The sequence below is a fragment of the Nerophis lumbriciformis genome, linkage group LG06, assembly GCF_033978685.3.
Source record: "Nerophis lumbriciformis linkage group LG06, RoL_Nlum_v2.1, whole genome shotgun sequence".
Classification (NCBI taxonomy): Eukaryota; Metazoa; Chordata; class Actinopteri; order Syngnathiformes; family Syngnathidae; genus Nerophis; species Nerophis lumbriciformis.
In genome coordinates, this window is record NC_084553.2 from 14,628,663 (window position 1) to 14,655,538 (window position 26,876).

General features: G+C 41.2%; 1 protein-coding gene across 4 annotated transcripts in view; it reads left to right on the top strand.

Annotated features, from left to right (window-relative positions):
* vps13c (vacuolar protein sorting 13 homolog C) overlaps positions 1 to 26,876 on the top strand; it is an 85,123-nt gene that overhangs the window by 24,404 nt on the left and 33,843 nt on the right. For all 4 annotated transcript variants that reach the window (XM_061963789.2, XM_061963791.2, XM_061963790.2 and 1 more), the window contains 37 exons: positions 434 to 570; positions 692 to 824; positions 894 to 1,011; positions 1,096 to 1,228; positions 1,339 to 1,411; positions 1,492 to 1,592; positions 1,662 to 1,815; positions 3,538 to 3,617; positions 3,704 to 3,763; positions 3,848 to 3,995; positions 4,064 to 4,180; positions 4,260 to 4,363; positions 5,575 to 5,742; positions 9,654 to 9,958; positions 10,018 to 10,165; positions 10,234 to 10,342; positions 10,423 to 10,550; positions 10,614 to 10,776; positions 10,847 to 10,926; positions 11,138 to 11,197; positions 12,630 to 12,786; positions 13,938 to 14,057; positions 15,103 to 15,206; positions 15,326 to 15,493; positions 15,629 to 15,933; positions 16,052 to 16,199; positions 17,620 to 17,758; positions 17,859 to 17,977; positions 18,237 to 18,403; positions 18,485 to 18,738; positions 19,088 to 19,314; positions 20,445 to 20,537; positions 20,630 to 20,863; positions 20,948 to 21,079; positions 21,171 to 21,260; positions 21,452 to 21,607; positions 26,581 to 26,845. In XM_061963789.2, the coding sequence (XP_061819773.2) occupies positions 434 to 570; positions 692 to 824; positions 894 to 1,011; positions 1,096 to 1,228; positions 1,339 to 1,411; positions 1,492 to 1,592; positions 1,662 to 1,815; positions 3,538 to 3,617; positions 3,704 to 3,763; positions 3,848 to 3,995; positions 4,064 to 4,180; positions 4,260 to 4,363; positions 5,575 to 5,742; positions 9,654 to 9,958; positions 10,018 to 10,165; positions 10,234 to 10,342; positions 10,423 to 10,550; positions 10,614 to 10,776; positions 10,847 to 10,926; positions 11,138 to 11,197; positions 12,630 to 12,786; positions 13,938 to 14,057; positions 15,103 to 15,206; positions 15,326 to 15,493; positions 15,629 to 15,933; positions 16,052 to 16,199; positions 17,620 to 17,758; positions 17,859 to 17,977; positions 18,237 to 18,403; positions 18,485 to 18,738; positions 19,088 to 19,314; positions 20,445 to 20,537; positions 20,630 to 20,863; positions 20,948 to 21,079; positions 21,171 to 21,260; positions 21,452 to 21,607; positions 26,581 to 26,845 (5,397 nt within the window). The remainder of the gene's footprint in view (positions 1 to 433; positions 571 to 691; positions 825 to 893; positions 1,012 to 1,095; positions 1,229 to 1,338; positions 1,412 to 1,491; positions 1,593 to 1,661; positions 1,816 to 3,537; positions 3,618 to 3,703; positions 3,764 to 3,847; positions 3,996 to 4,063; positions 4,181 to 4,259; positions 4,364 to 5,574; positions 5,743 to 9,653; positions 9,959 to 10,017; positions 10,166 to 10,233; positions 10,343 to 10,422; positions 10,551 to 10,613; positions 10,777 to 10,846; positions 10,927 to 11,137; positions 11,198 to 12,629; positions 12,787 to 13,937; positions 14,058 to 15,102; positions 15,207 to 15,325; positions 15,494 to 15,628; positions 15,934 to 16,051; positions 16,200 to 17,619; positions 17,759 to 17,858; positions 17,978 to 18,236; positions 18,404 to 18,484; positions 18,739 to 19,087; positions 19,315 to 20,444; positions 20,538 to 20,629; positions 20,864 to 20,947; positions 21,080 to 21,170; positions 21,261 to 21,451; positions 21,608 to 26,580; positions 26,846 to 26,876) is intronic.

The following is a 26,876-nucleotide window of genomic DNA, read 5'->3' on the forward strand; positions in this document are numbered from 1 at the left end:
TTTCAACGCTTAAGTCTCTAGATCAACTTTAGAGCTATTTTATGTTTTAATCTTTGAAAGAAAAACAATTTTTTATGACAAACACACAAAATATGCAATATTTCCCCCCAAAAAATATTTCAAAGTTGAATTTTTTATGTGAAGCAATTGAACTTTTGAATAGGTCAATAATTCATAACAATGATTGTGATTTATTATTATTTTTTAAACAATGACAGCTTTAAAGAAAAAAAACAGCCTGTATGGCAGCTGTGTGTTATTAGTCAACATTGAAACATTTTCTTGTTACATTTCACCTGTTTGCTCTTTTATTCCACTTTTTTTTTTGTTTAATAGTATTTTCAGAATGTGCTGCAAACCGTTAAAAAAACCACTTAGGACACCCCTGATCTAGCTTTCTGACCCAGTTCAGCTCAGTTTCAGCTCTTTGCAGGTTTATCCCACATCATTGAGACCCGTAAGGTTCTGGACTTGAGGATAGACCTGCGTCCGTCCTATCTGCTGTTACCCAAGTCAGGATTCTACTGCAACACGTCTGAGCTCATTATTGTCGACTTTGGCAGCCTTAAAGTGAGTCGCACCTGAATGAGCCAATGTAGGCGTGGCCTCCCTTGTAGACCACACACACACACACACACACACACACTGAGTAGAGCGTGCATGCTTAACGTGTGGACACCATGTGTGGCAGTTCAACAGCGTGGAGCAGAACGCTCATCAGACGTTATCGCCATCCTTTTCGTCTCTGGAGGAGATCATGGATCGGGCGTACGAGCAATACAACATAGAGCTGCGAAGAGTCCAAGTCCTCTACAGCAAGTCAGGTACACACACTTACACACACACACAACTTTGCTTGTGGGGAAGGCGTCACACTGTCTTTTCCTGCTCAGGTGAGACCTGGAAGTCAGCTCGGTTGCAGAGTTCGTCCGTCCAGCACATCCTTCAGCCGCTGGACTTCACTGTGCGTTTGTCAAAGTGTATGGTGGACAATGACGCCAGAATGCCTAGGTACGCTTCCCACCTTTCTGACGCCACTGCCAATGACTGGCTCGCACACCTCCGACCTCATCCGCTCTGTTCTTCGTGCTGCAGGTTGAAGGTTTCAGGCGAGCTGCCGCTCCTGCACGTGAAGATCTCAGATCAGAAGATCCAAAACATTATGGAGTTGGTAGACAGCATTCCTCTGCCACACGTGGGCTCAACCCCCTCCACTCCAACTGAGAAGGTAACCATTCTAGAACATTAGATATTTCAATAGCAGTTCATTAGGGCAACTCAACTTTTATTTGATTGATAGATATCGTTGACTATATTTGGGCGTGTTTCCTTCTGCAGGTGCTCTCATTGGCGGAATCGCGACCACGTGCGCTCAGTCTTCCCCCCGCCCTCCTCAGCACGGCAGAGACAGGTTTATTGTTGTTGGTAATTATGATGATGATGCTCCTACTCTAATGTATGGTCATTGGGATCAATTCTGTCACATGTCAGATTCCGATGAGGACGCCAGCGGGAAGTCCACTGATGATGAGCATCAGCGCTTGGCTGTTGAAGATCTCACAGACCTTCATTTCAAATTTGAGGTCAAAGAGGTTGGTCTGCTGCCGTTTGCCTCCTTCTACTACGTCCAGTTCAGGTGAAAGTAACAGTGTTGCGTTCAGGTGCTGTTAGAGCTGACGCGGCAAGCGGACCAGGAGAAGACGGTGCTGTCGCTGAGTGTCTGTCAGCTTGGAGCTGAGGGGAAGAGTCGGAGCTTCGACCTGAGCATCACGTCATACCTGCGCACAGTCGCGCTGGATTATTGTGATGTTCCAGGTAACATATCTGCTAGGAAACTTCTAAACCTGACCTGCTCAGTGGTCTTGTGGTAAGAGTGTCTGCCCTGAGATCGGTAGGTTGTGAGTTCAAACCCTGGCCGAGTCATACCAAAGACTATAAAAATGGGGACCCATTACCTCCCTGTGTGGCACTCAGCATCAAGGCTTGGAATTGGGGGTTAAATCACCAAAAATGATTCCCGGGCGCAGCCACCACTGCTGCTCAATGCTCCCCTCACCTCCCAGGGGGTGATCAAGGGTGATGGGTCAAATGCAGAGAATAATTTCACCACACCTAGTGTGTGTGTGTGACAATCATTGGTACTTTAACTTTTAAAATCCCATTTCCACCAGGTGGTCCAGTCCAGTAAATGCTGTTTTTAGCTCCGGTGTTGTGCGGTGCAGTTCGTGCATGGGCTTTAACCGGCTTAATCCACCTCCTAACACCGCCACTGTCACGTTATAATTATATAAACCATCAATAATATAGTTTAGAAATCTAATTGGTTAAATAAACAGGCCCATTGGTATTATAGATTAAGGGGGGGTCTATTGATTGATTGATTTAAACTTTTATTAGAAGATTGCACAGTACAGTACATTATCCGTACAATTGACCACTAAATGGTAACATCCGAATAAGTGTTTTAACTTGTTTAAGTCGGTGTCCACGTTAATCAATTGATCTACATGAGTTTAATCTACATTGAAAAAACGTTTTTGTGGTCTAAACCAGTGTTTCTTAACCATAGCTGGGCCAAGAGGGCTCCATAGATGGCCACCAAAAAAGATATGTTTCTCTGTATGGGGCGCAACAGTACTCGGTTGTAATTCACTTTTCTCCCACTTGTGGCAGTAATGACAATCTCAACAAACAGAAAATGTCTGGACCTTAAGTCATAGAGAAGTTTAAGCGCAGAATTTATGACTTAAGTGGTAAAGCTGTAATTTTATGAACAGTTAAGTTAAGAAACATATTAATTATTAATTTAGTGTATTTATTTTGGCACATGATTATATGTACATGTATTTCCAAGTTATTAATAAGTCCCTTCTTATACGGTATATTTGATTAGTACTTATTTTACGAATTAACCTGACCTAAGGTTTATGGTTTATGTGTTAAATGATTAATCATCTTTTTGATTAATACATGCTTTCGTATCATTTGACAAGCCCAATGCGGCCCCCCAAGTCACAACGTAGCCAGACTGCAAAACCCTGCAGAAAAAGGCATCCAAAACTGCAAACAAGTTCACGCCAAAATACATGAACTTCATGATTTGGTTCTTTGACATTGTTTAACATGAGTATCCAACATTGTAAAAACATTTGTAAGTCAGAAAAGACTACATTTATCATAGGTCCCCCTCAAGTGACATCGGCCTGCGCTACTAATTCTGAAGGCCCTGGGCACAGAACTTTGACATGGCAACACATAGAAGATGAAATCTGATTGGACGTAAAAATCTAGCAGTGCAGTCAAAAGAAACTTTGCAAAATGAAGAATAATAGACTATATGGAATAACGAGTACCGTTTCATGGAACAAATACTAGAAGTGAAGTTATGTCAGTGCTTTTGAAAGTGTTTAGGCCAGCAGAGAAGGCCTTGCTGGCCTTGAAATGGAGAGCCGAGCGTAATGTGACAGGGTTATTAATAAAGGATCTGTCAAGCCATATTTAATTGGACAATCACGGCAGCGTATTTTAACTTTGCAGATGACGGCAGTCCTCCACTTCACCTGATCAGCTGCTCCGAGCAGCAGAGTTCGGACCTTCTCAAGGTGGCGTTCATCAAGGTAAGTAACAAAATAACACACAGGAGTCCCTTCCACTGAGACACCAAAGGTGACGCCGCTTTGACTATTTTCATGTCGTCGTGCAGGCTGATCCTAGCGGGCCCAGCTTCCAAACACTGTTCAATAACACCGAGCAAACGCTGAAGGTGGGACAAAGAAGCGTTTCCCTAGTTACCACAAGCCATATGTTATCCGTGCAGCCTGGACCTCAAGGTGTCGCTCTGCTGCAGGTGGAGTTTTCTTCCCTGGACTTCCTCCTTCATGCTAAAGCGTTGCTTGCAACCATCAACTTCCTGACCAGCGCGATGCCACCACAGCTGCTCTCTCCTCGCAACACTGATGCAAGGAAGCAAGTGGAAAAGGGACGGGGCTGGACGGGTGAGTCGGAAGATGCTTGATGCTTGTACATTCCATCAGTAAGCTAAGATTTTTAACTGCCCCTCCAGTGTCCAAAGGAGTTAAAAATGTTGAAGTGTTCAACTTCAAGTTGTTCGCCATGTTGGGATGTTTCCACGTGGAGGTGTGTGACGACCGCCGTCGCATCGCCGACATTCGGGTCCAAGGTAGGAAATATGAAGGGAAGAATTTAGGGTTGTTTTTGTTGCTGTGATGTTTGTGCGCATGACTGTCGCCGCCCTGCAGGTATTGACGCGTCAGTGCTGGTGCAAGCGAAGCAGACCGAGGTCTTTGCCCGACTCCGAGACATTGTGGTCAGAGACGTCAACCCTCAAAGCATTCACACCAAGGTCTGTTTGTTGGAGTCCCCGTGAAGACCCACCCACCACATCTTTCTCACCGCAGTTCTGAACCTCAATGTTATCTTACTACTGTTTGTGTATTTATTGTTTATAACAGGGGTGTCCACAGTGCAGCTCGGGGGCCATTTGCGGCCCGCAGCTAATTCTTTAACGGTCCATTCAAAGAAATATTCCCAAAAAAACCTTAAAAAGTGGCATGACAGAGCAGACAGGTGAAATGTAACAAGAAAAAAATGCAATGTTGACTCTAATAACACTAAACTGCTATGCATTCTGTTTTTTTCCCTTTAAAACTGTCATTAGTCAAAAAATAATAATGAATCAAAATTAATGTTGTTATAAATTATTGACTTAGTCATGGCCCCGATTCCTTCACATCAAAAATTCCGCTTTGAAATGTTTTTTGGGGAAAGTAATGCATATTTTGTGTGTTTGCCATAAAAAACAAAGTTTTCTTTGACAAAAAGAGCATAACACCCAAAAAAAAAATTTTTAAACTTATAATCGAGATCGAACATATATTTAACACTAACCCTTTTCCATCCCTAAAGATTTTAGTGGGATTTTTTTTTTCACTGTCATTGCTCAAAAATAATAATGAATAAAAATGAATGTTGTTATTAAATATTGACCTATTCAAAGCTCAAATGACTTCAGATCAAATAATTCACTTAGAATTTTTTTGAGGAAAACATTGCATATTTAGTGTTTTTGACATTAAAAACAGGGTTAAATCATAAATCATAAAAATCCACTTAATATTGACAGATAGATCAAAAGTTGATCTGAAGTGGATTTACTGATCAAGATATTTAAGTGTTGAAAAAAAAATATTGTATGACTTATTTTTAAGATTTTTATGACTCAGACCCTTCTGGGCCCCTGGGACTAAACTTGAGGGGAGTCCTAAAGGTGAAAAAAAATCAATATATTGTATTGGTTTTTATTATTAAAAATATCAAAACAGCCCCCGCATGATATGATTTTTCATTGTGCGGACCTCTGTGGAAAAAGTTTGGACACCCCTGATTTATAGGAGAGGATAGACTTTATTTATCCCACAATAGGCAAATGATGTGGCTGCAGTGCAGATTAAAAAATATTAGGTCAAAAAACACATGAAAACAAGAGGGACACATAAACAACACGAAAGAGGACAGTTGTTCATTGCTCACTGGCATCTTGTCCTTCTTCACCAGGCGGTTTCCATCGTAGGGGAGGAGGTGTTCAGCTTCCAACTGTTCTTGTTTTCGGGGGCGACCGAGGGGGACAACTACAGCGACATGTCCAAGGTGGACGGGAAAGTCACCATGCGTCTGGGCTGCATTCAGATCGTCTACCTGCACAAGTTCCTGATGTCCCTGCTGGTCAGACAACTGCACACAAACACAAACACATTCATACCCAGAAGCGCGTGGTCATGTACTCAAATCCTGACACGTGCTGAAGAACCGGCCGAAGGTTTCTCCCTCCTGCGCCCCTTCCTTCTGTCGCTCATATTTCCTGTCTTTTTTGTCATGTCTTTTGTCCTTTCAGGCTTCTTTAAGCTTTCATTGTGCGTCTGCTGACGAGGTATAGCCTGTAGCATGCGGCCACACCACACCACGACACCCCATCACACCTTCACACCTCAGTAATCATTTGCTTGTTGTTGGTCCAAGAAAGCCTGTTTTTGTTTATAGCTCTAACATATCATGTACGATTTTTGATTCAGTCTTGATTAGCTGCAAATTGTTCATTTAGATAATCTAAGTGACACTTCAACAGCAGACTTTCAAATCTCATATGCCGGATTTTACCTTAACTTGAGCGGCCTTTTTTTAAAAAAAATTTTATTAATTAAACCAGGCACTGTCCCGTAAACATAATTGAGAGCACTTCCATCCATTAACCCCGCCCCCTCACAGTCATATGACCTGCCTGTTCCTTCTTCACTTCCTGCTTCATCCAGGCGGATTCATGAAGAATCAATTTTATTTTAAAGGGGAACTGCTGTTTATCATTCACAATGTTTAGGTAAGACAAGAACACATGTTTTTCTTTTTTCAATGCATTCTAACTCGTAAATAAACGCTTGTAAAAGTCACCTAACAATGGAGCAAATCGGATTCGCTCTATTCCGCCTATAAAGCGTGCTAAAAACATCCACCTCCATCAACATTTTATAATACAGGGTGTAAGTATACACTATATTGCCAAAAGTATTTGGCCACCCATCCAAATGATGAGAACCAAGTGTCCTAATCACTTGGTCCGGCCACAGGTGTATAAAATCAAGCACTTAGGCATGGAGACTGTTTCTACAAACATTTGTGAAAGAATGGGCCGCGTTCAGGAGCTCAGTGATTTCCAGCGTGGAACTGTCATAGGATGCCCACCTGTGCAACAAATCCAGTCGTGAAATTTCCTTAATATTCCAAAGTCAACTGTGGGCTTTATTGTAAGAAAATGGAAGAGTTTGGGAACAACAGCAACTCATCCACCAAGTGATAGGCCAGGTAAACTGACAGAGAGGGGTCAGCGGATTCTGAAGCGCATAGTGTAAAGAGGTCGCCGACTTTCTGCACAGTCAGTTGCTACAGAGCTCCAAACTTCATGTGACCTTCCAATTAGCCCACGTACAGTGTGCAGAGAGCTTCATGGAATGGGTTTCCATGGCCAAGCAGCTGCATCTAAGCCATACATCACCAAGTCCAATTCAAAGCGTTGCAGTGGTGTAAAGCACGTCGCTACTGGACTCTATGGAGACGCCTTCTTTGGAGTGATGAATCACGCTTTTCCATCTGGCAATCTGATGGACCAGCCTGGGTTTGGAGGTTGCCAGGAGAACGCTACATTTCGGACTGCATTGTGCCGAGTGTGAAATTTGATGGAGGAGGAATTATGGTGTGGGGTTGTTTTTCAGGAGTTGGGCTTGGCCCCTTAGTTCCAGTGAAAGGAACTTTGAATGCTCCAGGATGCCAAAACATTTTGGACAAGTCCATGCTCCCAACCTTGTGGGAACAGTTTGGAGCAGGCCCCTTCCTCTTCCAACATGACTGTGCACCAATGCACAAAGGAAGGTCCATAAATACATGGATGACAGAGTCTGGTGTGGATGAACTTGACTGGCCTGCACAGACTCCTGACCTGAACCCGATAGAACACCTTTGGGATGAATTAGAACGGAGACTGAGAGCCAGGCCTTCTCGACCAACATCAGTGTGTGACCTCACCAATGCGCTTTTAGAAGACTGGTCGAAAATTCCTATAAACAAACTCTGCAACCTTGTGGACAGCCTTCCCAGAAGAGTTAAAACTGTAATAGCTGCAAAATGTGGACCCATATCATATTGAACCCTATGGGTTAGGAATGGGATGGCACTTCAAGTTCATATGTGAGTCACGGCAGGTGGCCAAATACTTTTGGCAATATAGTGTATATCTAATGTAGTAACAGCCACATTTAGAATAACATGTAACCTTTACGTATTTTGCTCATTTTAAGCAAACGGCTTAATAGACTCATTAAAACGTTTGCTCTTTCCTTGAACAACAACAACAACACTACTACTCATGGCAGACCTTGTGAGAGACCCCAAAGACTACTTTGGGACAAAGTTATGATCTAGAAACTTTTATTTTTTTAGCATGAATATAGCTGGGTTGCATATGACACAATATTTCTTCTTCACAGCCTAATTTGCATGATGGTCAAGCAGCTTGAGCGTAGCATTAAAACAAGTGAGAGTGAGTGTAGAGTTTGATTAGAAAATGCGGTATTGCTGTTCTGTTCTTGGATGTTCCAATTGTTCAAATGGAGAGATAGGTAAGAGCTTTGATGGAGTCGGGAAAGAAGTGGTTCATAAAGATAATAAAGTCAGGGAAAAAACAAAAGTGTGTCAAAGAAATTGGCTCTTGAAAATATCACTTTCATCATCTTGTGGAATACAATCAGACCATGCTTGTGTCTGCAGCAATCACTTTGTGAAATGTTTGTTTGAACATTTGATTTGTTTGAGAAACTTTATTCTCGACTATATTAGTTTTCGAGAGCTGAACTAGACGTAAAGAAAGGTTGCTCTGTGTAAATATAACTATGAAGAAGTGGCTGTGCAAATAAACTAACATCATGTTAAGTCCTAGTAATATTGTTATATTTCAGCTGTATTGTTGGTCCAATCCACCGTATATTTTTTTTCTCGATTTTCATAACCGAAACTAAAAAGTTAGTTGTTGTTGTGCGGGAAAACCAAGTGCTGTATTGGACACGGATGACCACAGTATAGCGTCTTTGGTTTTATTTGTTACCATTATTAAAATATCCTTAATAGTATTAATAAACTAGATCAGGGTTCGGCAACCCAAAATGTTGAAAGAGCCATATTGGACCAAAAATACAAAAACAAATCTGTCTGGAGCCGCAAAAAAATTAAAAGCCATATTACATACAGATAGTGTGTCATGAGATATAAATTGAATTAAGAGGACTTAAAGGAAACTAAATGAGCTCAAATATACCTACAAACGAGGCATTATGATGCAATATGTACATATAGCTAGCCTAAATAGCATGTTAGCATCGATTAGCTTGCAGTCATGCAGTGACCAAATATGTCTGATTAGCACTCCCCACAAGTCAATAACATCAACAAAACTCACCTTTGTGCATTCATGCAAAACGTTAAAAGTTTGGTGGACAAAATGAGACAGAAAAAGAAGTGGCATAAAACACGTCCTAGAAAGTCGGAAAAAGTTATACATGTAAACAAACTAGGGTGAGTTCAAGGACCGCCAAAATTAGTAGGACAAAACAGCGCTCGCCAAATACTCGAATCAGTGAAGCATGTTTAATATAAACAGTGGGATTTATAACAATTAGGGAGGTTTGTGTCATGTTTGTCCTCCTACAGAAACCATATTAAAACAAAAAAAAATTTTTTTTCCCCTCATCTTTTTCCATTTTTCATACATCTTTGAAAAAGCTCCAGGAGCCACTAGGGCGGCACTAAACGGCTCTAGAGCCGCGGGTTGCCGACCCCTGAACTAGATGAATACATCTCTTGTAGGCTCAACAGCATAAACTGAATCTTGATATCTCTAGCAAACATTGCTCTATAACAGGGCGATATAAAGCTAAATAATGAGACAAAATATGAACTTCACAGCATAAAAACAACTCCAGACATGAATTGTAGATGAGACTAATATTTGAAGCAGGAAATCAACTGGCATTCTTTACTGGAGGTCTTCATCTCGTGGCGTCATGTCTGCCTCTCCTCTCTGATTCTTCTTCCAGATGTTTGTCGACAACTTCCAGACAGCCAAAGAAGCTTTGAGCAGCGCCACCGCTCAGGCAGCCGAGAAAGCGGCGTCCAGCGTTCGCGACTTTGCCCAGAAGAGTTTCCGTCTGTCCATGGACATCAAGCTGAAGGCGCCGCTCATCATTATCCCCCAGTCGTCCACCTCCCAGAATGCCGTGGTAGTGGATCTGGGTCTCATCAAGGTGTCGAACAGCTTCTCCTTGCTGCCAGCCGAAGGCTTCTCACTGCCGGCCGTGGTGGACAAGATGGACGTTCGTCTGACGCAGCTAAAGCTCTCCAGGTAGCCGCTACACACCAGCATCAGAAACCAAACGCCACTGAACTGGCATTCCTCCACAGAACTACGCTGAGCAAAGACTCCTCATTGCCAGAGATTGAGATGCTGCAGCCAATCAACGTTGAGCTCCTCGTCACCAGGAACATGGCCGCCGCCTGGTACACCAAGATCCCTGGTGTCCACGTCCAAGGAGTCCTGCGGTCCCTGAAGGTAACACTTCTTGGGTGTAGTGTTGGCTTTGTGGTCGCAGCGACACTCACGTTAGGTGTGTCCGCCAGGTGGGTCTAGGAGAGGAAGACGTGAGTGTGCTGATGAAGGTTCTGCTGGAGAACATTGGAGAAGGAAGCAGAGAGCACAAAATGGACGCCAACCCACGCAAACCTCAAGGTGAGCATGTTGGGAGATGATGGTGATGTTAAAATGAATCTCTTCTCTTCTGTGATTGGACCATTTATTTGCATCCACAGACACTGCGGAGCTTGCAGAGCGGCAGGTAGAGGTGACGTTGCCATCGGAACGTGGCGGCGGCGCCATCGCTAACGGCGGTCCGTGTGAAAACACCGTCAACGTCCTGCTCAACTTTGAAGTCCAAGAGGTAGTGTGGCGGCGTGAGCGTGCCGGATGTTGGATGGTGGGTGACCATAGGTTGTCCTTCAAGGTTCTGCTGACCGTGAAGAAAAAGAAGCCAAGCGAGCAGAAGGAATCTCCTTTCTTGGTCTTCACCCTTGCTCACCTGGGCGTGGACACTAAAGTCAGGAAGTACGACACCTGTGCCACCACCTACATCAAGAAGATGCTCCTCACCTGTTTGGAGTTCAAAGGTCAGCGGTTGCCCTCTTTTCACCTGCTTCATATTCTAACTTTGTCGACACCCCTTGTCCGTGGCACCAGACGCCAACGGCGAGCCGCTGTGTCTCGTCAACTCATCGGTGGGGTCTGGAGCCGAGCTGCTCAAAGTGCAGTACTTCAAGGTGATGACATCACTGATCACCTGATCTCACCAGGCAGGGATGGGCAAGGCACTCAATTTGATTTAATTGGTTATTGAGAAAAATTGACCATGGATTATTATGCCCTTTCCTAGCACCAGGTGTATTGTGGGACGTAGGTGCTGCCAACCTAGTTGACAGCAAAGTAAAAATTCGGACTGCCTTTATCTTAACGATTTTTCCACAACTTCAGGCTGATCGCCACGGACCCAATTTCTCCAGCGTGTACAAGAACACGGAGCAAATGATTAACGTGAGTACAGTACATACAAATACGTATGAGAAAATGTAACATTAGACTTTCTCCACTGAGAGCCGCAAACTGAAAAATCAAAGCATGCATTTTCTACCATTTTGATATTTTTTATTTTCAAAACCAGTACAGTATATAAACTTTTTCAACCTTTAGGTCTCCCTTCAAATTTGGTCCAAGGTACCTGGATTGGTCTCTGTCATGAATTTTTTTTAAATAAGTCATCTTTTTTTTCCCCTATTCAACGCTTGAATTGCTATTTCAACTTTACAAGGTCTATCTGATGATATAAAGTTTTTTTTATGTTTTATTCCCTTTTAGTCAAAATCCTGTTTTTATGGCAAAAGCACAAAATATGTAATATTGTCCCCCCAAAAATGTCAAAGTGGAATATTTGATGTGAAGTAATGGGAGCCTTAATAATTAATCACGACACTGATTTTCATGTATTATTTTTTTTTTATGACAGTTTTTTATTAAATCCTACTAAAATTATTGGAAATCCAAAAGGGCCCCACCCATAAAAGAGTGAAAAATAAGTCATACATTTTTTACTTCCGCTGCTTAAGTCTCCAGATAAGGCCTAGCCAACCCCGCGGCTCTCTCATGAGGCTCTTATGAGTTGACACAGAGGTTTTGATTAGTGCAATAAATAAATAAATAGTATTTGTTTTTTCCCCCGCCATCACAGCCATTTGAGTGTACAGCAAAGTAACAAAAAATAGGAATATTTCAGCTTCAAATTGGATGGGCAATATATGCCCATTAACACGGATGAACAAGCAAAATGCGGTGATCACGTGATGGCAACAAACAAAAAGACAACACAACCCTGTTTTTTAACTGGCAAAAAAATGCACTTTAAGATGTTTAATATTTATTGAAATTATTATTATTATTACCTTATACGTCAGATGTCATTAGCACATTTCAAATCTTCAGCGCCTTGGACTTGGTGGAACTTTGACCTTGCCTGTGTGAGACATTGAGACTGGCCTGTGGTCTTAGGACTGTAGGAGGCAATTTTTGTCATTATGTTGGTGTGTGACATTTACAATAAATCTGGCTAAGCAGAAGTGGGCGTGTGCTACTACTACTACTACTACTACTACTACAACTACTACTACTACGAGGGAATAATGAACAACAAATCAAATAAGTGACAAGCTTGCAATCCTACAATACAATGTCTGACTGTTGGCCACCCCTGCTCTAGATCAACTTAGATCTATCCGTCTATTATACGTTTTTGTTATTTTTTTCATAACACAAATGGCCAGGTTTTGTCAATAATAATTACCAATAATCATTTTTCATTACAAAAATCCGCCAATAGGTGAGGGATCCACTGTAATGCCATAGTCGCTCCAACAGACCACCTCGTCAGTACAGTACAGTACAGTACATCTTCTCCAATTGTCCTCCCTTTCAGGTGACTTTCGCCTCGCTCGACCTCATGCTCCACACCCAAGCTCTCCTGTCTGCCGTCAACTTCCTGTCAGGAGCGCTGTCTTCAAGCAGCATGACGTCTTCAGAGAAAACTGTTAGGCTCAAAGCGGAAGACAGCAAAATGATGACCGCCAAGTCGAGTACGTACAAAGTCACAGCAGTACATTTTCACAAGAGACACTCTTACAGTTCAGTTCTGTTCAGTTTCAGTTAATTTTGAACATGCATACGATACAATGTAATGCATCACATATTCCCTGTTGTTTCATTACAGCATGTCCGAAAAGGAGTAGGAAGTAGCAGAGCTTATTTAATCCTACCCCTTTTCATATTTTAGCAATTTTATCCCATTTCCTTGTTCTCTGTAACCGAACAGTGAATAAATAAATAATGAATATACCATAGTAAGTAAACAAATATAAAATACATAAATAATCATTATCTAAAAAAAAAAAAAAAAAGTTCAAGATGTTCATCATATTTGTTCTTCTATGTACTTTGTGGACACTTGTAGTTTGAACAGTCTCTTAAACTGTATCATATTGATTCTTTGTTTGATTTCTTTGGTTAATCCATTCAATATTTCAATTCCACATACTAATATGCCAAAGGTTTTAAGTGTTGTACGCACATACAAATGTTTTAAATTATATTTTTTTCTAAGGTTATATTTCTGTTCTTTGTTGAGAAGAACTGTTGTACATTCTTGGGTAGCAGGTAATAGTTTGCTCTGTACATAATTTTAGCTGTTTGCAAATTCACCAAATCGTTGAATTTCAATATTTGTGATTCAATAAATAAAGGGTTTGTATGTTCTCTATATCAAACATTATGTATTATTCTAATTGATATTTTTTGGTAACACTATTAGTGAATGAAGTGTACTTTTGTAGTAGTTTTCCCATAATTCTACACAATAACTCAGATATAGTAACACTAGCGAGCAGTATAGAATATGAAATTAATTTTGGTCCAGAGCATATTTTGCTTTATTCATTATTGATGTATTTCTTGCTACTTTATGTTGTATATTTTTTACATGAGGTTTCAAGTTCATTTTATCACCTATTATTACACTTATTTTACCCTTTCAATGTCTTTTGACTTTCCCTTCTACTGTTACCAAATAACATTATTTTAGTTTGACTGAGATTCAAAGATAGTCTGTTTTTGTCAAACCATCCTTTTAATTTGTTAATTTTTTCTGTTATTTGTATTAGCTTTTCTGTGTTTTCTCCTGAACAAAACGCAGTTGTACAGTGGATAAACTCCTTTTTTTGGTTTCTGTCAGACGTGTCCACGTCGCCCGCACATAGCGAGGTCATCGACCTGAAGGTGATGGTGACACTAGGGGCCTTCAACGTCCTGGTGTGTGACCAGAGCAGCAACATGGCCGACATCAAAATCCAAGGTACCAAGTCACAGCAGTTTGGAGTCCATCTTTTACGTCAGGGGTGTCCAAAGTGTGGCCCGGGGGCCATTCGCTTCCCATAGCTAATATTTTAACGGCCCGCTGCACATTTTAAAAATACTGTTAAATAATAAGTGGAATAAAAGAGCAAACAAGTGAAATGTTACGTGATAAAGTTGCAATGTTCACTCTGATGACACAAAGATGCCATGCAGGCTGTGTTTGTCTTTTAAAGTGTAATTGCTAAAAAAAAATAATAATAAATAAAAATCAATGTTATGTATTATTTAACTATTCAAGGCTCCTACTACTTCACATCAAAAATTACACTTTGAAATATTTTTGGGAGGAAATATTACATATTGTGCTTATTATTCTTTGACAAAAAGGGCATAAAACAAACAAAAAAATATGAAAAAATAATTAAAACTTGTTATCGACAAATAGATCTGAAGTTAATGTAGAGAGTTAATTGAAATTGAAAGTTATAAAACAAAGAAAAGAAAAAAAGATTTAAACCTTTTTTTTAACACTTTTGGATTCCTAAGAATTCTAGTTGGATTTTTTTTGAAGCTGTCATTGCTTAAACAGTAATAATTAATTAAAATCAGTGTTGTCATGAATTGTTGACCTTTTTAAGACTCCAAATACATTAGATATAATATTCCACTTAGAATTTTTTTTGCGGGGAAATATTTTGTGCTTCTGCCATAAAAAACAGGGCTTTGACAAAAAGGGCATAAAATGTTAAAAAAATTACTTTATATTAACAGATGCCTGAAATTGAGCTAGACATTTAAGTATTGAATTTAAAAAAATATGTGACTTATTTTTTAACATTTTAATGACTGGGACCTTTCTGGTCCCTCGGAACAAACTTTAAGGGAGCGCTGATAGTAAAAAAAAAAAATCTATATTTTGTATTGGTTTTGAAAATGTAAAATATTAACATAGCCCCCGTATGCTTTGATTCTTCAGTGGAAAACGCTTGGACACCCCAGTTTTACGTGTTTGTTTTGACATGTTGACTTGACATGTTCTACAGGTATAAACGGCTCGCTGCTGGTGCAAGGACCGCAGACTCACATGTCAGCACGCCTCAAGGACTTCATCGTCCTCAACGTGGATCCTGCAAGCATCCACAAGAAGGTCATATATGCACCTTTATTTTACAGCAAAGAATGAGAAAGTTGGAAACCATCAGTGTCTTCGCAAACGTTTTCTTTGTGAATGAAGTTCACCGGCCGCATGTGTTCTGCCATCCTCAGGCCATCTCAATCGTGGGCGATGAGGTGTTCAGTTTCTCTATGAGTCTGACTCCCAATGCCACAGAAGGCTCTGGATACGCAGACACGGCCAAAACCGATGGCCGTGTGAAGCTGAACGTGGGCTGCATCCAGGTGGTCTACCTGCACAAGCTGGTCATGTCGCTGCTGGTGAGTCTCAGCTGTGTCCTCTTTTCAGTCAAAGTCGCTTTTTGACACGTTTCAGCTCATCCCTTTGTTCGTTTTGAATATTATGACGTCCACAATGGATGTGGCTCACTTCGGTGTCAATGACCTTGCCTCTAGAACTTCACCAACAACTTCCAGACAGCAAAGGGAGCTCTAAGTGCCGCCACAGCTCAGGCAGCGGAGAGGGCGGCATCCAGCGTCCGGGATTTTGCTCAGAAAAGCTTCCGCCTGTCCTTGGACGTCAAACTGAAGGCGCCACTCATCATCATCCCCCAGTCATCCACCTCCCATGATGCCCTGGTGATGGACCTGGGTCTGATCACAGTGGCAAACACCTTCTCTCTCCTGCCAGTTGACGGATGCCCCCTCCCCGCCGTCATCGACAACATGGACATTCAGCTGACACAGCTAAAACTATCCAGGTCAGTCCCGCTATAGAAAATAAGACTAGCTGAAAAGATCCACCTTCGGAAACTGTGATAGGTGAACGAAGCTCTCCTTTGCAGAGTGACTTGTTGGATAATATCTGTTGTCCTTCAGGATCTGTTTGGACCAGACTTTGGGTCGACCCTCCAGCGATCTGCTGGAACCCGTCAACCTGCACTTGAGGGTCAACAGGAACTTGGCAGCATCCTGGTACAAGAAGATGGCTGCTGTGGAGGTGGACGGCGACCTTAAACCAATGAAGGTAGGAAGAGTAAGAGGTTCGGTATTATTTCGGAAGAATGGAGGATCAGTCTGAAAGGGCAAGAGGATCAGTATATGATGAGTTTCAGGAGGATGTTTTTTAGGGAAGTGGATTGTTTGTGCAAAAAGACGAAACAAAGTTTTGTGGTGATTTGATGCTGATGCTAACTCGTCTCTCGTTGTCCCTGCATCCAGTCCATGTGTCATCCTCCGAAGGTATTGTGTGTCCTCAGGTCCCCTGGAGAGTATTATCGCTAATATTGCTAGTCTGAGAGTTACCCTTCCTTTCAAGTTCCACTTGTACCTGTGATCCTTTAAAACAAGGCTGTCCAAACTACAAACTATGGCCCGTCGGCCAAGTGCGGCCCACCAGCCCCTTCAATTTGGCCTGCAAGACATCATGAGTTCAACAAAGCATCGCACTACGGAGTGCTTTTAAATTCATCTTAATTACCCCGATTACTACGTATTTACTGCCATCTTGGGGACAATGTGAGTAAATCAGATCTATGACCCTTAAAAGCACTTTTGAATAGTAGCACAGCAATTACTTATATGACACAATCCAAACAACCTTCTTTGTCATGGTGCAAAAAAAATATGCAACTAACATAGAGGTCCACACACATAACACAACCTGCTCAATGAACATCGTGTATATAATGAAAACACCTTAAAATAGTTGAAAATTACACCCATTTAAATCCATTATAGTGCATGATGGGAAAATGTAAAACACTCTCCACACTCATCCAAGTTTGGCGCATTTTAGCTGCTTGATATTTCTGATTGATTACAAAACTTTAAGGTCGTTACAGAAGTAAAAAAGGTAGGAGTCAAACTTTCACATACTCTTAATTTTCATTTATATCAATTATGTATCCATTTTATTAATCATACATCCATAATATTTATATATATATATTTATATTCAATTTATATTGTATATATATTCAGTTATATATAGTGTTTTATACATATATATATATATATATATATATATATATATATATATATATAGCCATATGTATATATAGCCATATGTATGTATGTATATAAGTATGTGTTACTTTACATGCAGTCGGCTGGCCAAATTCTTTTAGCTCAATGCAGCCCCAAGTCAACAGGTTTGGACTTCCATGCTTTAAAAGTTGTTTCTCTGTGTCAAAGGAATATCTTTCTTTCAAAACTTTGGTCCACGCTTGTTTTGTGATCTTGGACTGTTCAGAAGGACTGGGTTTCAGTTTCAGACCAACCCCATCCTCCTTGGAACTATCTTTGATGCTGAGAAACATCCAGAGACTCCCTGGCTATAGTTTAGAAAACCAGAACGGTCTACTTAGGCTAAACTAGGACCTTGGATCCCTCTCATCTGATCTGATCACTCATGCTTCGGTGTTCTATACTGCTTGGCCCTGTAGGTGGAGATTAGCCAGGAAGATCTTAAGGTGCTGCTGAAGATTCTCACAGAGAACCTTGCAGAGGCTGCTCAAATGGAACCAAGTGCCCCAAAACCAGAAGCAAGTCTACCGCTGCAAGCACCTGTTGGCCCTCAGACAGGTCTCAAAAGGGTTTATCTTCTTCATGTTTTGTAGTTTGTTCCAACAAACTTGAAGATATTTTAAATACTTACAATCCTGCTGATGTGTTGGTGCTTCAGGTGGCGCTGAGAAGCTACGTGTGAATTTGGACGAAAAGGATGAAACTTTGGAGTCTGTGAAGTTTAACTTCAGCATTGAATCTCTTGGTCTGGTTCTGTACAGAGATGAAGCCAAACAGGTTGGTGAAGAAACCTCAATTGATTGTATTATTTTCAGACAAGAGCTGAATTCCGAAGTTTAAAATTTTGAAACAAGGATCCAGACGCTTCATCTTAGATTTAACACATATTTAGCGTGGACCTGTGGAAACAGAACCTCTTCTTAAAGAGCTATAACTGACATCAGATAGTATCTGTATCATATCAATCACGTGCTCCACGATTAGGTGATTTGGTTCAATATACCGGCAGTCTGAGTCTCAGTGGTCTGTCCTGCAGTCTTCCGGCGTCCAGCACCAGGAGAACCTCCGCCTGGGGGAGTTTGCCCTCCACCTCTTGAAGGCTTCAGGGAAGATCCGTAACAACGGCAGCATAGAGGTCAGCACCATCCTGACTAACTGCATTCTGGATGACCAGAGGACGGGCATGGAGAGGGTGACCTCACGGTTAGTCCGCCTATATCCAGTTTGAGCACAAGTCACATGGTGGTCATTTTGGTTTCGCCGAAACTAAACATTTACCCGCAGGATGGTCGGCCGGCAAGACTCGGATAGCTCCGAAGTGATGATCGATGTGACGTACCGGCAATGTGCTGGGGAACGCGAGGTGGTGGCCGTACTGCAGAAACTCTATGTGTGTGCCAGCGTGGAGTTCCTGATGGCCGTTGCAGATTTCTTCCTCCAGGCTCTGCCGCAGGTGCCGACTCACGGTGTCAGCTCAGCACCGAGTGATAGGTTGGCCCTCAAACAGGTGGCAGAAACTCAAACTGATGTGAAGAACGGTAAGAAACAGACAGGGAAGACCTCCGATGTTTCAAAATAAGAACATGCATTCTGTAGCTGTTAATTTATTCAGTTATCCATCTTATTTGGGTGAACGAGACAGAAAAGATAGAGGCAAAGGACTGAACTCTGAGGCACACCACAACTAAATAAAATCTAAACTCATTGAAGAGTTAATAAAGTTAGAGCTAAACCTAACATTTTTTACGTTTGTTGTCTTTGCCCTTATTCTTAAATGTGTTCTCAGTCCCAAATAATAATCAATAATCCAGATGCTTCATTGATATCAAGAAAACCAAGTTCTTAAGATGCTAACATGCAAACACGTTTTGTTTTTTTACTCGGCAGCGTCCATGACGAGGACACGTGTCCGTGCGGTGGTTGTGGACCCAGAGGTGGTGTTTGTGGCCAACCTCATGAAGGCTGACGCCCCCTCCCTGGTGGTGTCTTTCCAGTGTGACTTCAACATGCAGGTGGAGGATGACGGTGCCCAGACCATGAGAGCTAACTTGAGAGCACTCAGGGTCCTGGCCTGTCCTTTCATCCGCAACAAGCAGGACAAAGCCGTAACCACGGTAACTTTTCCCAAAGTGATGATGTGTGGGAATGTTTTAGTAAGGACTGAACCACCTATTATAATGGTTTAATGACAGTCTGCTTAGGAAGAGTGGACTGTATATCAGGGGTGTCCAAACATCTTCCACTGAAAAATCAAAGCATGAGGGGGTCATTTTGATATTTTTCATTTTCAAGACCAATACAACATAAAGATTTTTTTAACCTTTAGGGCTCTCCTCAAATTTGGTCCCGGTAACCCCGAAGGGTCTCAGTCTTAAAAATATTAAAAATAAGTCATGTTTTATATTATTTTTTTTACTCAACACTTAAATCTCTAGATCAACTTCAGAAGTATATCTGTCAATATAAGTTTTTTTTGTTTTTGTTTGTTTGTTTTATGTTTTATGCCCTTTTTTGTCAAGCCTTGTTTTATATGGCAAAAGCACGAAATATGCCATTTTTCCCCCATAAAATGTCGAAGCGTAACATTTGATGTAATTGGAACATTAAATAGGTCAATAATTCATACCAAAATGTATTTTAATTTATTTTGTATTTATTTTAAAAAATCCCACTAAAATCCAAAAGGGACCCACTCATAAAAGTCTTAAAAATAAGTCATACATTCTCTTTTTTACTTTTAACGCATAAGTCTCTAGATCAACTTCAGTTCTATTTGTCGATTATAAGTTGATATTTTTTATGTATTTCTTTTATTTATTTGTAAAAAAAAAAAAAAAAACATTTATATGGCAAATACACAAATTATGCAATTTTTTTCCCCAAAAAATATTTCAAAGTGGTGAATCTTAGAGGTGAAGTAATTGCCGCCTTGGATAAGTCAATAATTCACAACAGCGTTGATTGTGATTCAATATTATTTTTTGAGCAATGACAGTTTTAAAGAAAAAAACAGCTTGCTTGTCAGCTTTGTGTTATTATAGTCAACATGGCAACTTGTTCTCATTACATTTCAACTGTTTGCTTTTTTCTTTAATAGTATTTTTACAATGTGCCGTGGGCTGTTAAAACATTATCTGTGGGCCGCAAATGGCCCCCGGGCCACACTTTTGACACCCCTGGTGTATATGAACGTGAAAAGGGAGGAATCTCCTGACTGAGGTGACATGCTGACTTTGTCAAATAGGTGTTGAGGCCCTGCTCCGTTGTCCTGGAAACCAAAAAAAATCCCACCCAGCCACTAAGCGGCTCAGTGACGGTGGAAGAGGTCATTGTCAAGGTAAAAAACAAAAAAAGTTATAATTTACGCGAGATGTTTAATCGTGTAAAGTTATGGATCGCGATGTCCTCATCATCATCGTCTTTCGGCAGATCTCACCTTTCATCCTCAACACAGTCAGCACTATAACAGCGGCCATGACAGCGAAGAAGAGCGGCGAGCAGAGCCATGACTTGCGGCCGGATGTCAGCACCCTGTGGTCTGTCAGTAACATCTACACGTGTAACTTCTGGTTTCTGGGAGTGGACCAGGCCACCGAGGTCACAGAGAGCTTCAGAGACCAGGATGGACTGAATGTGGGCGAGCGCTTTGCCGCCGAGGTCAAAGTAAGACTTTCCAGCTTCTGGAAAAAACGTTTTTATCTCAAAGGCTGATTTTTTGGTGTTCTTGATGGTGTTCTTTCCTCGCAGGTCATCCAGGTGACGCTGGAATCTGGTTTAGGTCATCGGACCGTCCCCCTGCTGCTGGCAGAGTCCTCCTTTAACGGCTCCGCCCAAAACTGGTCGTCTTTGCTGCAGCTGAAAGCCAACATGACGCTGGAGGTAGTGAATGCTCACCCTACCATACATACATACATCTGTCAAACGTCATGGCTGCACAATAATAAGAGCCATGGAACTCGTTTTTGTGTAGGTGAACTACTTTAACGAGATCCATGCCGTGTGGGAGCCTTTGATTGAACGAGTCGACGGCGGCACACGCAGATGGAACCTGGACCTCGAGGTGCCACTGTTAGCTTTTAAATGCTGATGCTAACTGCTATCTGTTTTTGCTAACAGAGCTGCTGTGTTTAGAAATACATCAAATGTGCAGCTAACCATGTCAAAGAGTGTCGAAAAGAGTCAAAGTGGATGTGATGAAGCACATTTTCTGTTTCTCAGTTTCATTACAGTCTGCTGTTTTTGGTCCTGCAGATAAAAAGCAATGCAGTTCAGGACAAGAGTCCTGTCCATGGAGACGACTTTGTCATCCTCCCTGAACCTCTTACGGCCATCAACATCTGCTCCACCGACACCATGAACGTAACAATGACTCAGTGCACTGTCAACGTCTTCAACAACCTGGCTAAGGTAAGACAACTAATAATTACATCATCCCTGCAGTAAAACATGTAGTAAGTACAACCTTGCATACTCCAAATAACTACTGTACATTATTCCTAAGTTTTATCGAGATAAGGTAAACTTCTTCATAACTACAGTGCATGATCTTAATGATACAATGAAAATGGATAAGTTAAAAGTTAAAGTTAAAGTACCAATGATTGTCACACACACACTAGGTGTGGCGAAATTATTCTCTGCATTTGACCCATCACCCTTGATCACCCCCTGGGAGGTGAGGGGAGCAGTGGGCAGCAGCGGTGGCCGCGCCCGGGAATCATTTTTGGTGATTCAACCCCCAATAACAACCCTTGATGCTGAGTGCCAAGCAGGGAGGTAATGGGTCCCATTTTTATAGTCTTTGGTATGACTCGGCCGGGGTTTGAACTCACAACCTACCGATCTCAGGGCGGACACTCTAACCACTAGGCCACTGAGTAGGTTACGAGGCCTCTGAGTAGGTCATGCTTATGTCCACAAAACCTGGGGCCTCATGTATTAAAGGGAAACCACACTTTTTTTTAAATGTTGCCTATCGTTCACAATCATTATGAAAGACATGACGACGGATGGATTTTTTAAATTTAATACATTCTAAATATTAATTAAACGTAAATAAAAGTCTGCTAATAGTGGAGCCAAAGGGAGCTCCACTATTTTGCCCATAAAATCCAATAAATAACCATCCAAAAAGTGCCAACAATACTCCATTTACATTTCGTGACTTGAATTATTAACCAAGTATTAGTGATATTGTTATTACCAGCGCTAACACAGACAAACTATTTAAAGTGGCGCCGTGATCACAAGCCTGTGGGCCGATGTTTACATCATCGAGTGGTCTGCTGCTTTCTTGCTTCCTTGCTCCTTGGAAGTTTATTGTAGATCATAAATCATGCATTTCACCTGGAAAGTAGATGTCTGAGTAGGTATTCCGACAAGTTTAGGACCTGGAGCTGGCGAGAAAGATACGAAAAGCGCTTCTTCCCCGCTGCCCCACCACCCCATTTTGTGATGATTATGAGACATTTTTCATCTAAATGGGAACATCCTAGCAGTCGACATCCTAATGACAGCAGACATTGCACAGTAAGTGATGTTTTTTTATGTTTGTTGGCTCTCATAAAGTCTGCAGTTAGTAATTAGTGATGAAGAAAAAGAAAAAAAAGAAAACGTCGTGATGGGCTTTTGAAATTAATGCGCCGCGAAAGCTTAAAATAAGCAAAATACATAAATCTTATTATAATTGTGCCTGTTACTATATTACATATATACTTACATTATGTATATAAAACCGTAATGGGGGTGTTTGGATGTTTTTTAAAGGGCTTTGTAGGTCGGAATTGCGCTGTTACTATAGGCTCCATTGTAAGCGGACTTTGATTGCATTTATTTAATATTCAAAATGCAAAAAAAAAAATCCATCGTCATGTCTCTCATAATGATTATGAACAATAGGCAAAATTCCCCAAAAAATGCAGCCCCTTTAAGACTTGTGTGGATTTCCTACTAAACGCACAAAAACATTCAGATGTATTAAAATGTGCGCACGCATAAATCCAAGCACATTTATTTTGTACATCCCAATTAACGTAGAATTAAAGCGCACGTGTTGGAGTGGCCCGCCACTCCCCATCTACAGCCACATTTAAATACTCAAATCATATTTAAATTAGCAAAGTGCCTGAGATTCTGCGCTCCACACAGTCAGAAAACACAAAGATAACGAGCAAGACAGCAAAAAATAAGAATTTCACAGACAATGAGTTGGAGGTGCTTCTTGTTGGAGTAGTATATTCTACTATTGTTGAAAACAGCAAGCTGCCAACTTTAACCACTGATGCTGTAAAGAAGAGGTACAACATTTGGGAGGCACATGTGCTTCCCGTCAGGTTAATATTAGGACAATTACATCAATAAATGTACTCACCAAGAACCTACAGATCACACAATGCCAGCTTGTAGTCTGTTCACAACCATGCTGTTGCTTAGAACGTAAGAATCATGCGTTGAACCAGGCCACATCGCTACAACGTTGCTTCCATACATTTACGCATCACATACGATCTGTACATTGATCAATTAAAATGTTTCCTGTTGACATGTACATTTTGTCAAATGACGGCGCTTTTATAGCAATGTGTGTGTGGTCGATACCTTCGATTACATTAGGAAAACTGGCCGTTGCTTCAAAATGAGCTTTAATGTTGGCCTGTTGTATGGGCATTTAATATACTTGGCTAACGTGCCAATGATGTTATGTTTTTTGCAGCACTTTGCCTATGCTTTTATGTCCATTTGTGCAATTGTGATTGTTTAACAGTTCTTCGTTTAAACAGTTAGCCAGCATCACCTCTGTGTCCACAGCTTGTAGAAATGTTTGTACGACAGCCATTAAGTTAGCGTGAGGCACCGCACATTTCGAAATAATAATAACAGCGTTACTAAATAGTAACAAGTAATCTAATTAATTACTTTTATATATGTCACAAAACCTTAGTGAGACGTTTGATGTAACGTGGCATGCTACTTTTGATGTGGTTGTATGTCAACAAGACAGCGTCAGAAGTACAGAAAGTTCAATGCAGGAAATATATTTTTGCTAATGAAAGTAATAACTATCACCGTTAACTTGATATCAAATAGAAGGAGGCAACATCACACAGCAAATATCACACAAGTTCACGCACTCATACACACAAAGAGGGAATAATGAGCAACAAATGAATGTTCAAAGTGACAAACTTGCAATGCTACAATACACCGTTTGTGAACATGAGTCTACAGCCACCCAAGCACAGTCAATCTCTTTATTAACTAGTGCGAACACAATTTAGATAAAAGATTTAACAGAGCTGCCGTCATTGCGTGCAAACTGCGAATCTGAGCTAACAAACACAACTGAGCTGTTGCTGCTCTGTCTGGGCGCTGACATCACACTTCACTTAGCAACAGATACCACCTTTTAAAGGCACACCAGCACACTTTGGTCTCATGAAACATCTCAACTGCACATGTAATATATTTAAAGTAACACAATAAGTAATTCCCCAATTATTATTACATTTATTAAAGAGTAATTCTGTTAGCAATTAAATTACTTTTTGGCAAAGTAACAAATAACTATAATTTATTACATTTTAAAAGTAATCACTGCTCTTGATACATCTCAATATTTCCGTGAATAATGGCGTACACCAGGTTTTTGTGCGTATGCACGTTTGATACATGAGGCCCCTGGTCCACCGTGTTCTTAAAATTACTAAAAAGTCCCCGCTGAGGTCAATGTCAACAAACATGGCGATTTATTTTTCTCGACATTAACTACAAGAACCCAAGAGATAATTTGTATTTAAAAAAAAAGCTGATCAGTTTATGTCGATGTATTGTTGACTTCATCAACAGCAACACTGTCTATTTACACAGCATTTGAAAAGGCCATACATGGACTTCCTGTTAAGTGCAAAGTACTGTAATCCTTACAAGAAAAGCATGGCAGTATTAGCCAGGATTTAACCACAGCAATAACAAAATTAATCCGTTAAAAAAAATGTTGTTGACTTTTTAGCCACAGGAAAAAAGATTTGCATATGTGAGAAAGCTTTATTGCCATTGTAGTCAACGAGATTACTGCAGCAGCTGTGTTATAGTGTGAGATCATATGAAAACAGAGTAATAAACAATAACATTTACAAATGGAGAAAAAGCATGCCAACAAACAAATATATTGTTGTCATTAGAGATGTCCGATAATATCGGACTGCCGATATTATCGGCCGATAAATGCTTTAAAATGTAATATCGGAAATTATCGGTATCGGTTTCAAAATTATCGGTATCGGTTTCAAAAAGTAAAATGTATGACTTTTTAAAACGCCAATAAACCTTAAAGGCACTGCCTTTGCGTGCCGGCCCAGTCACATAATATCTACGGCTTTTCACACACACAAGTGAATGCAAGCATACTTGGTCAACAGCCATACAGGTCACACTGAGGGTGGCCGTATAAACAACTTTAACAGTGTTACAAATATGCGCGACACCGTGAACCCACACCAAACAAGAATGACAAACACATTTCGGGAGGACATCCGCACCGTAACACAACATAATCACAACAGAACAAATACCCAGAACCCCTTGCAGCACTAACTCTTCCGGGACGCTACAATATACACCCCCGCTACTCCCTACCCCTAAACCCCGCCCCCCCAACCCCGGCCACCTCAACCTCCTCATGCTCTCTCAGGGAGAGCATGTCCCAAATTCCAAGCTGCTGTTTTGAGGCATGTTAAAAAAAATAATGCACTTTGTGACTTCAATAATAAATATGGCAGTGCCATGTTGGCATTTTTTTCCATAACTTGAGTTGATTTATTTTGGAAAATCTTGTTACATTGTTTAATGCATCCAGCGCGGCATCACAACAAAATTAGGCATAATAATGTGTTAATTCCACGACTGTATATATCGGTATCGATTGATATCGGAATCGGTAATTAAGAGACAATATCGGAATATCGCATATCGGCAAAAAAGCCATTATCGGACATCTCTAGTTGTCATCCATTCCTCTCAAGTCTCTGGCCAAAGTCACAAGTATACAGTCGGGAATGTTGTATTTATGCCTTATTCCTTTGAGAATCCTACGAGTAACTGAAGCATTAAAATGTGGGACTATCCAGGTCTAGCTGCAGTGTGCTCAAATAACCACCAAGTGGCATCTTTGAGCAGATAATACTGAATCATATCTTTCTCTTTCGGACGTATCAGGTCTTATTAGGCCGGTAGTGCATTCTTCACTCACGCTTTAAGTGAGGGATGAGGCAAAAACTAACCCAGACCCACTTTATGGTTAAGTTTCTGATCTTGTTGTTGACAGCCACTAATTTCAACACGAACGCTTTTCACAATAATTATGCTGTTCATGCTGTGATCAGGCCTTCTCAGAGGGAACCGCCTCCACCTTTGACTCCTCCATGAAGGAGAAGGCTCCATTCACCGTTCGCAACGCTCTAGGCATCCCCGTCATCGTGCAGCACAGCGCCAACTTGAGGCCGGTGGGCGTCCCACAGCAAGGGAAGCTTCTCGAGCTTTCGGTGGACCAGACCATGGACCTGGAACATTCCGTGTTTGAATCCTCCTCTCGGGGCAAACTGTCAGCTCTGCAGCGTCAGGAGAGCTCCTTGTTCTACTTCACCATCGGTCAGAACGTTTCTTTCATTTATTCTGAAGG